The 11,371-nt window shown below is 40.7% G+C and overlaps 1 protein-coding gene across 2 annotated transcripts in view; it reads right to left on the bottom strand.

Moving 5' to 3' along the window:
• Positions 1-7,012: 7,012 nt before the first annotated feature.
• The window catches only part of XRN1 (5'-3' exoribonuclease 1), a 209,917-nt gene continuing 205,558 nt past the window's right edge, over positions 7,013-11,371 (bottom strand). For both annotated transcript variants that reach the window (XM_088446275.1, XM_088446277.1), the window contains one exon: positions 7,013-8,565. In XM_088446275.1, coding sequence (XP_088302401.1) covers positions 8,269-8,565 — 297 coding nt within the window. In that variant the 3' untranslated portion in view covers positions 7,013-8,268. The remainder of the gene's footprint in view (positions 8,566-11,371) is intronic.

Here is an 11,371-nt window from a genome sequence, read left to right as displayed (position 1 = left end):
GTGTTACAACACGGGCAAGGGAGAGAATCTATTATAACACGGGAGAGCGAGGATAATGTGTTACTAGAGAGGTGAGGGAGTGGAGTGTGCTAGTACACAGGTGAGGGAGTGGAATGAATTACTTAAGCAGTGAGCATTACTATAGAGTTGAAGGATTAATGTGTTACTGGTGAGATGAAAATAGTAAATATCTAAGGTTTACCCGGGTGAAACCGGGTACATCAGCTAGTCTTATATAAACAGACACACCTTCCATGTGTCATAATATACAGAGACACCTTCCATGTGTCATAATATACAGAGACACCTTCCATGTGTCATAATATACAGAGACACCTTCCATGTGTCATAATATACAGAGACACCTTCCATGTGCAATAAAATACAGAGACACCATCTGTATGTCCTAATATACAGGACACCTTCCATGTGCCATAAAATACAGAGACACCTTCCATGTGTCATAATATACAGAGACCCCTTCCGTATGTCCTAATATACAGAGACACCTTCCATATGTCCTAATATACAGAGACCCCTTCTGTATGTCCTAATATACACACACCTTCCATGTGTCATAATATACAGACACCTTCCATGTGTCATAATATAGAGACACCTACCATGTGCCATAATATACAGAGACGCCATCCATATGTCATAATATACAGAGACACCATCCGTATGTCCGAATATACAGAGACACCTTCCATGTGCCATAAAATACAGAGACACCTACCATGTGCAATAATATACAGAGACGCCATCCATATGTCATAATATACAGAGACACCTTCCATGTGCAATAAAATACAGAGACACCTTCCATGTGCCATAATATGCAGACACCCCTTCTGTATGTCCTAATATACAGAGACCCCTTCTGTATGTTCTAATATACAGAGACACCATCCATGTACCATAATATACAGAGACCCCTTCCGTATGTCCTAATATACAGAGACCCCTTCCGTATGTCCTAATATACAGAGACCCCTTCCGTATGTCCTAATATACAGAGACCCCTTCCATGTGTCCTAATATACAGAGACACCTTCCATGTGCCATAATATACAGAGACACCTTCCATATGTCCTAAAATACAGAGACCCCTTCCGTATGTCCTAATATACAGAGAACCCTTCCATGTGTTATAATATACACACACCTTCCATGTGTCATAATATACAGAGACACCTTCCATGTGTCATAATATACAGAGACACCTTCCATGTGTCATAATATACACACACACACATTTCATGTGTCATAATATACAGAGACATCTTCCATATGTCATAATAGAGACCCCTTCTGTACGTCATAATATACAGACAGGGCCGGATTGAGGGCCACATGGGCCTGGAGCTGAAAATTACCAAGGGCCTATTATGAGAAGAGAGGAGGTGTGACCAGTGCTGTGTAGGTGTGGCCAGTGCCATGTGGGCGTGTACACCCTTATACTCTCAGACTCAATGTCTCCCTAAATATGTAAAAGAAAAAAAATGCTTAATGTTGTGAGGTAAATAGAAATAGAATTTTATACTTATGATTTATGGCCAGCTGTGTGGAGAGCAGATAGCCAGTCAACATCATGTTGTCATGACAATGGGCCTATTTTTATGTGGAGGCCTGGAGCTGTAGCTCCATCCGGCCCGTTGTTAATCTGGCCCTGTATACAGAGACACCTTCCATGTGTCATAATATACAGACACCCCTTTCATGTGTCATAATATACAGAGACACCTTCCATATGTCATAATAGAGACCCATTCCATATGTAATAATATACAGAGACCCCTTCTGTACGTCATAATATACACACACCTTCGATTTCATAATATATACACACCTTCCATGTTTCACAATATAGAGACACCTTCCATATCACAATATATACACACCTTCCATATGTCATAACATACAGAGACATCTTGTGTATGTCATAATATACAGAGACACCTTGTGTATGTCATAATATACAGAGACACCTTGTGTATGTCATAATATAAATATACAGTCATCTTCCATGTGTCATTATATAGACACACCTTCTGTATGTCATAATATAGAGACACCTTCTGTATGTCATAATATGCGCATCTTATACAGTATATAAAATTCATTGGTCTGTTTGTATTCGGACACCCCTGCACCGATTGGGATGAAACTAACGCAAGGTGGACCAGTTGGATCCTGGCCAGATTTTATGAGGGTAATGGTGCGTACACACGTAGCGATCTGTCAGCGATATGATATGATGCATGGCCGATGGACGATATCGCCATCGGCCATCGCTGGTCGAAGGTAAGTTGGTAGCGACCATTTAAAAGAAAGATTTGAAAGATAACTGTAATGACATCGTTATCATTCAAATCTTCCTTTTAAATCGCTATGTGTGTATGCACCATTAGGGTCCCGGTTGGACCTCCCGTTGGTGTACGCTGGGCAGAACTTTGACCCGGGTGCCTGTTCTGGGCCTTCTACTGGACGGATTTGGACGACATCACATAATAACTTGAAGATTTAAACCTGGGCAAAGCCAGGTACTTCAGATAGTATGGGTTCTCACAAGTGATAATCTAGAGACACACCTTTGATACGTCATAATATACAGACATATCTATCATGTCATAATGCAAATTTATCCCTAGAGAAACATTATATAGATATACAGATACCACACATATCCTAATACGATGACATTTTTTGTCTTCCATAAGAAATATTATGAAGATATGCAGGAACTCCTGCCGTGTCATAATATGCAGATACATATTCCATATGTCACAATATACAGACACCTTCGAAATGCCATAATGTAGACACACCTTACTTGTGATAATGCAATTAAATGCTTTCTGTATATGTAAAAATTACATATACAGACGCACCTTACATATGTCAATTATTGTAATTTTTCATCCCCTCAAAAGAAATTGTATATTTTGAGAAATGGAATGTTTATATAGAATGACACTTCCTCCATACTGTACTGTGTCATAATACATAGTCACCTTCTATGTCATATTGTACTATACAGAGACTCCTTCCATGTCATAATACACAGATACACCTATGTCATGCTGTAATATACATTTGATTTTTTTAGATAGAGACTCTTCCATATGTAATAATATACCGACCATCTTTCCATATGTGATACAGAGACACCTTCCCTAGATCATAATGCAATGGCATATTTTTCATCCAAGAGAAATATGATATGGATAATCTGATTATTAGAACATATTTGAGTGCCTGTGTATTATGACATATGGCAGTGTCTGTATATTATGTTATATTGGACCTGATTCAGAGCTGCACGCAATGCTGACGTTCATGTAGTTTGCAATTTTGTGTATCTGCAAAAATTCCTAAAAACTCCTATGCTGCATGATGGTGTTCCTGGCTGGTAACTAGAAATGTGTTATGGGAGTGTCATGGGTGCCAATGAATGCGGCTGAGTACACAGACGCAGGCATAGGAGGCCATAGTCAGATGGAGAAAGTGCACCTGCCATAGGCTAGTGCAAGTATTGATGGTGCGACCAATGGTGACATTTAAGGATTCACCACTTGTGTTTACTGCGTGTACAGATGCTGAGAGTGGGCATCTCAGTCCTTGCACATTCGGCTGTAAGGTTTGTAACACAATTTACATAAAGTCGCAGACAGGCGGCCACCAATAGATGCTGCAGCTTGTGCTTCTGTGCCCACCTGTAAAGCAAGCCCATAGTTTAGGAGGAGTGTCTGTATATCTATCTGTCTATATCTATATGGGATGTCGTCAGCATCCCCGTGTGCGGGATGCCAACGGTCTGAATACTGGAGCCGAAATTCCGACAGGTTGGTATCCCGGCACCAGTATTCTGACCGCCGGCATCTGGAAGGTAAGTATCGGGGTGCTAAGGGGAGGTTAGGGTTAGGTTATAGGGGGAGGGTTAGGCACCGGGGAGGGGTGTTAGGTTTAGGGTGTAGGAAGGGGGAGGTTAAGTTTAGGCACTAGTGTAGGATGTTAGGGTTAGGCACCGAGCAGGAAGGGTTAGAAAAATATTTATGTGTCTCCCCTATGGGTGTCGGGATGCTGCTATCGGTATTGTGACCAGAGGCATCCCGACAGCCGGGATTTCATACCCAACCCATCTATCTTTATCTCTATGGGAATGTATAAAATACCGACACCCCATCCTATACCCTATGTGGTTTAAAGTTTTTTGAAATGTGAGTGTGATGTGATAAATAAATCTTATCCCAAAACATTTTTGGGGGGTATATTGCACCATGTTCTGTCTTCTTTTTTATACCAACCATTTAGGATTTTATTGAAGGAGGAGTGTATTTGGAGAAAGATCTATGTCCTTAAAAGAGATTGAAAGAACCATATTCAGTGATTAAGGAACTTTTTCTTTGATGTAAGGACTACTTTACGTTATTTGCGCCATCTGAGTAGAAGTTGTTATATGTTCATTATATAGTGATTATATTGAGGATCTGTGAAGAGTTCTCTATTCTCCTCAGGGGCTGCGTTATACGGTTTTTGTGCTGTCATTATTGTTCATTGCTATAAGATATATAAGGTGTCTCTGTATATTGTGACATATGGTGGAGTGTCTATACTCTGTGGCCAAGTGAATAAGCCATGTTAGTCACCGCAACGGCTTCCGGCGGCTTTGCGCATTATGTGACTGGATGGCTGATTCTGCTTGCAGCCTATCGGAGGTGTGAGCACAACCAACCTACTTTAACTGGCTGAAAAATATGCAGCACCAATAGGACTTGTTCACACAAACACTTACACTATTATGCAGAGTGTTTACCACTATCCCTGGCAAGCTGTAGTACAAGTAAGGTTTCTATATCCAGTCTTGTTGTCAATCTTCCAATGTATTAGAAGGGTCATTACCACTGACCCTGACACTGACACCCTCCTCCTTGCCCTTCCTCTCCTCAACTGACAACTCCCACTTTTCTGTTAGTTCTCCATCATCTGACTTGGCTCATGCCTACACTCTCCCTATTTCTTCTCGGCGTTTGCCCTTTCAGTAGTACCCTGGTGTCTGTGCACATGCAGTGCAGCACAAGAGCTTCATTTGTAAGGGCCACCCCACTTACCACACAGGGGAAATAAAAACACATATACAGTACACATAGGGCCAGTGGCGGCTCCAGAGGTGGGGCTGCAGCGCAGTCCAAAATTCAAATAGGGGAACCACACCAACTGCCAGTGAGTCCGGGCCCGGCGATGTTTGTTGGCATTTGGTGTGGCTCCCCTATTTAAATTTTGGACTACGCTGCAGTCCCATCTCTGAGAGCCACTGCATAGGGCTCTCACAGGGAAGGCAGGACAAACAGTATCCACCACCCTTATTACTATGGTAGTTATAGCTGTATTTAAGGCATTTATTATTTATTTTTTCCCAGAGAAACCTTACTCCCTTAATATAGGCATGGTACATATCATTTTAATCACGGTGCAACCAGAAGGGCTGTTTAACGCACAGGGAGAACAGAAGTATGTGGACACATCTGTGCATTACCAGACTTTCGTTCCAGCCAGCCAGATTGGACAGATAGGGCCGTATTCAATTAGCCGCAAAAAGTCAGAATCCGTGGAAAAGTATCACGGATGATGTAATTTCGCCGGGTGGAAAGTTACCTCCGTATTCAATACCAAACACTTTTTGCATACGCGAAAACGAAATGCAATAGGCAAAAAAGATTCGCCACTGAATAGGAGGCGGAAAAAGGTGCAGAATTTTGGTTTTGGGGTGCAAAGGTGGGGAAACCACTCAGCACCCTTGGAACAGCCCCCCAAAGGATAACTGCATCAAAAAATCCCCCCCAAAAAGTGAGGAACACCTTAAAAAAGGACTTTGAAAATGGGGGGCGAAAAAGTACAAAGTCGGGGTACAAACTTTTAAACTAGTGAAATAGACTTTTGGGGGGTCTGCAAGAATGGGGGAGTTGGTTTTGTGATCGCAGGTGCTTGCTTCAGGTGGGTTTTTCACGATTGTTTACACTTCACTTTAGCGTCTATAAAATATGTCAACATCCATTTTCCAGAACCCCAAATTTGAGAAGACTACTTATTTTCACAAAAAAAACCCCCAGCAAATTGCTATTCTTCACCACTTGTGCAAAGACGCTAATTAGAAGCAATTGACAGCACTTAAGTACCCCAAATAGTTTCAGTTGGACTATTCGGGGACTTCTATATTGGTCCCCAATATTAGTGCATCTTTTGGGGGGGTGTTAGGCTGATTTCCCCATTTTTGACAGCACTTTCCCCCCAGTTTAAGTCTTGCCGGGTTGCGTTTTCGAGTGTCTTGGTATTGAATACGGCGAATAGCAGGGGGGGGGGGGGGATATGGGGGGGCGCACGAAAAGTTTTTGCGACCAAAACACAAGATGTAGACGAAAAGTGCGGCAGGCGGAATAATATCGCCGGTGCGAAACTAACTGAATACGGCCCATAACCTTATAGTGTGTACTGTACCTAGCTTTACCCATCTTTGTAAAAATCAGGAAGCCTACCTCAGATAACTCATTGTTAGCTTTGCTAAATGCACTATGGCATGAATGTAGCTGCAACTGACATTCTCCACAATTAGCGGTAAATTTATAAAACCTTCTAAAAAGAGGACATTCTTTAAAATGATAGCTAAAATCAAATTACTGGTCACCTCCTCTAGTCCTATCTAGAAGGCTTGATAAAACGCCCACATAGTGCCTGTTAGCACACACAAATCAACTTACAGTTTAAGGGACAGTAGTAACATTCCATTATAGGAATTACTGTTACTATATGGTACTGTGTACAGCTGGTCTATTATTGATGTATAACACCTGCAGTCAGGTGCGGTTGTGCATATAAAAGGACATACCCAATGACATCTTCAGCAATACACTGTAATGATATCCATTTTAATAGTAGAGTTGGAAAATGAGAACACACAAGGGATAAAACAAGAATAACAATTGTTTTACTTTACAAAGATTCAAGACAAAACTTCTTAACATTGCATATACTTTTAATTTACTTAGTGTACAATTCTGCAAATCAACATTTTGTTTGAATAAAATGAAAACCTGTTTTTGTCCAATGTGCAGAGCAGCAGCATGCCATAGATCCTGGACTGCACTTTATGTTCTATTATTACACACATTTAACAGCGGATGATATGAAACAGCTACACTCTGTACTGTAAATACAGTGAAAATCCATTTAAATAGAATGTAGAAACTAGAGAAATGAGCACATAAAAGTTTTCTTTTTATAAAATACTATTGTTTGTATAAGATCCAATGAAAAATTCCAGTACATAAAAAAATAATTGTGGAAAAATTACTAAAATCAATTTTGCAAAGAAATATTGGCAAATAGAATATATAGGAGTTCCCAGTAGAATATGTAAGCATGGGCTGTTACCTTTTCTGTGGAGGTACAATCAGAAGATGTGTGGCCTTTCATACCAAGCATAGGTTCTAATAGCCAAAAACCACTGTCGCAAATATGAAAAGAAACAAATCGCCCTATAATATACAGCGGCTCAAATTTAGACAAGCAGATGGAACACAGTACTAGATGTGATCAATCAGAGCTGAAGCCCATAGACATCAGTTTCGCTGTAAGCAGTACAAGACAGACCCTCGCTTTCATTATTCTGCCTTCTTGCCATGGAGTCACTGCACACTTGTTTATCAAGTGAATAACATTATTAGGCCACAAAAGCTGCTCCTATGATGTATCTTATTAATACTTGACTTTATGAGATCTCAAATTTAGATTTATTGTTCTTTTATTTACCAGTTTTGGAAATCAAAAGATTTTCAGTGCAGGTTTCTGAAAGCAGAGGTTCATTTTGGTAAAAACAATAAAATAATCATGAAAAGTGTGATGCATCTACTGACGCTTTTACTGTTCAGCTATATACCAAATCCTGTTACAGAAGATTGGGCATCTTGAACCGGACAAGGAAATCTGGATTGGCTGTAGCTTGCAAATAAACGAAGGATCTGGCTGAGCGCACAACTTAAACATGGATTCGGTGCATCCCTAGTAAACATATCATGTCATTTATAGCTCCAGTACTTCAAGCCCTGTATTATTATTTTGCAGTTAAAAACATTGAGAATTCAGTTGCACCATTGATGTGAAAAAATAAAAATAAGTTTAAAATAGCAGACAGCAGCTTGCGCCGTTTGTACACAGCAATGTTAAGGCGGAAATTCAGAGGATGTAATCTGAACTCAGAGAGAGTTCCGTTTATTCAGTCGGTTTTGGAACATTGAAATTCACTGCTAATTTTCGGGGTTTCCGCTTGCTGGCTGAACCAGGTGTGGATTTACCATGAGGCTTCCCAGAGCCAGATGAGGCAGCCTTGTCCAGCACAGGAGGATGAGAGCTTTGTGGAGACATTACACTGACAGAGGTGCTGTTAGAGCAAAGCTGACTGGCCACATCAGGAACCAATCTCTGTTCATTGCTTAAATGACTCTGAGATGTACTCAAAGTCTCTCTGACATCAGTATTTTTATTAACAGATGCTCTTTGCTTCGTTACCTTGGAGAAAGAAAAAAAAAAAAACAATGTTTGCAAAAACAAAGAAGTATAAATTAAAATAAAACATCAGTTTGGAATCAGTTTTCACCAATTTATGAGCAAGTGAAAAATTAAAACAAGAGCATATTTAATGTGTGTAACAGAAGACACATGTGGGTATAAACAAATGCTGACAGAAGTAATTAAGTGAATGTAATGCTGGGTACACACCGCGCTATATACCGTTCATACAGCCAGCGAACGATGTATATGGTTCCTTGCGTCGGCTTGTGTGTACACACGTTATCTGTGAACGACGTTGATCACAGATATATTGTGTCAGCTGTGCAGCATGGCAGATGCACACAAATTATCCTCAACGTATATCGCGCCTACAGGTGTGTACGGGTGACCCACGACCACCGGTGCACTGGCCGCAGGAACAGCAAACACTGACATCACAACTGGGTGGGCAAATTGAAATGTCCGCCTTGTTGCGATGTCTAGCCAGACACATTGAGCGGCCGATTGATAAGTGTGTATAGCTTAGCAAATTGGTCTGTCTGTCTGCGTGAGGGTCGGCCGGCTGCTGTGTCGCTCAGGTGTCTATCCAGCATTACATGTACATTTGTAATCTATTTTATAGAATAATTTAATCCCACAGGTTACCTCAGAACCCTTATACAAGGCTAGTGGGGTCTCATTGGTTTACAGCAGGCATTAAGCCGGCACTGATAAAAAAGAGGCGCTTCGGAAGCTACAGTGCCTTGCACAAGTATTCACCCCCCTTGGGTTTTTACCTTTTTTGTTACATTACAACCTGTAATTTATTATTTTTTTAAATCTGAATTTTATGTGATGGATCTGCACAAAATAGTCTAATTTGGTGAAGTGAGAAAAAAATATATATAAAAAAAGAATCTTTATAAATAAAATTCTGAAAATTGGTATGTGCATATGTAATCATCCCCTTTGCTATGAAGTCCCTCAAAAGTTCTGGTGCAACCAATTACCTTCAGAAGTCGTACACTCCATAGAGCTGGGCTTTATGGAAGAGTGGCCAGAAAAAAGCCATTACTTAGTGATAAAAATAAGACACAATTTGAGTTTGCCAAAAGGCATGTGGGCGACGACTCAAATGTATGGAGGAAGGTGCTCTGGTCAGATGAGACTAAAATTGAACTTTTCGGCCACCAAGGAAAACACTGTCTGGCGCAAACCCAACACATTCCATCACCCCAAGAACACCATCCCCACAGTGAAACATGGTGGTGGCAGCATCATGCTGTGGGGATGTTTTTCAGCAGCAGGGACTGGGAAACTGATTCGAGTCGAGGGAAAGATGGATGGTGCTAAATACAGGGATATTCTTGAGCAAAACCTGTTTCAGTCTGCCTGTGATTTGAGACTGGGACGGAGGTTCACCTTCCGGCAGAACAATGACCCGAAGCATACTGCTAAAGCAACACTCGAGTGGTTTAAAGGGGAAACATTTAATATGTTGGAATGGCCTAGTCAATGCTCAGATCTCAATCCAATTGAGAATCTGTGGTCAGACTTGAAGATTGCTGTTCACAAGTGGAAACCATCCAACATGAAGTTTTGCCTTGAGGAATGGGCAAAAATCCCAGGGGCAAGATGTGGCAACCTCATAGAGACTTATCCAAAGCGACTTGCAGCCGTAATTGCCACAAAAGGTGGCTCGACAAAGTACTGACTTTAGGGGGGTGAATAGTTATGCACGCTGAAGTTTTCTGTTATGTTGTCCTAAATGTTGTTTTATTCACAATATAAAAAAAAAAAACACAACTTCACAGTTGTAGGCATGTTCTGTGAATGAAATGATGCACACCTTCATACCATCCATTTTAATTCCAGGTTGTGAGGCAACAAAACATGAAAAATGCAAAGCGGATGAATACTTTTGCAAGACACTGTAGCATGCATGCGTTACTGTAGAGTTACCATTTGCCCACACCCTGAATATGCTGTTCATGAATGCATATTGAGAGAGTATTTCTAGAATATATTAATGTAAAAGGTTTTGTGTATTAATGTAAACGGTTCTATGAGCTGAATATGTACAAAAAGAAGCTGTCTCCCATTCTGCTGTGGGGAATGTATTATATAAGAGCGGAGAATAATGTCTGGCTACTGACTGAGAGGAAGACCACGACAAATCTGCGATACCAATCTCCCCGACTAGGTGGCATCTGACATATTTATAGAATGCTCAGGAAATACACCATGAAATGACGTCTCTAAGTGCTGCTATAGATTCTGGTCTGCAATAAGTGACATTTCTGGTTATATTGCAGGAAACAATCTCCTCTATGTAACTATCAAGAAAGAGTTCTTACAAGTCTTCTATACCCACTTTGGTACTGCAGGGCTAGCCTTTAGTCACTGACTATGCACAACATACCCACCTGGCACATCGTGCAACCTTCCCAAATGTATTCCCCATGTGCTGCCTTTTCTTTCTTTTACTCTATCTTGAAGATATCTTCCTTCATCAGAAGAAGTGCTAGTGCAGACACCTTCAACCCATACTTCCTAGTAATTGCCTATCATGTCTTGACGTACCAGTAACACATCTATTCAACGTGACCCTTTCTCAAGGGACAATAACACATCTGTGGGAGATGGCACCTGTTATCACAACATGTAAACCTAAAGAAACTTATTATATAAGCTACTGTCCTGCCAACCTTTGTATAGTAAAATCAAACTTTCTGTAAAAAGTGAAAAGCTGAAATTCTTTATAGATGATTAGAACCTGCTAAACGCAACACAAATTGGCTTCAGTACTAAGCTACAATTACAG

This window comes from Taudactylus pleione, unplaced genomic scaffold, assembly GCF_031769625.1.
Source record: "Taudactylus pleione unplaced genomic scaffold, aTauple2 ptg000395l, whole genome shotgun sequence".
Lineage (NCBI taxonomy): Eukaryota > Metazoa > Chordata > Amphibia > Anura > Myobatrachidae > Taudactylus > Taudactylus pleione.
This window is presented reverse-complemented; position numbering and strand designations above follow the sequence as displayed.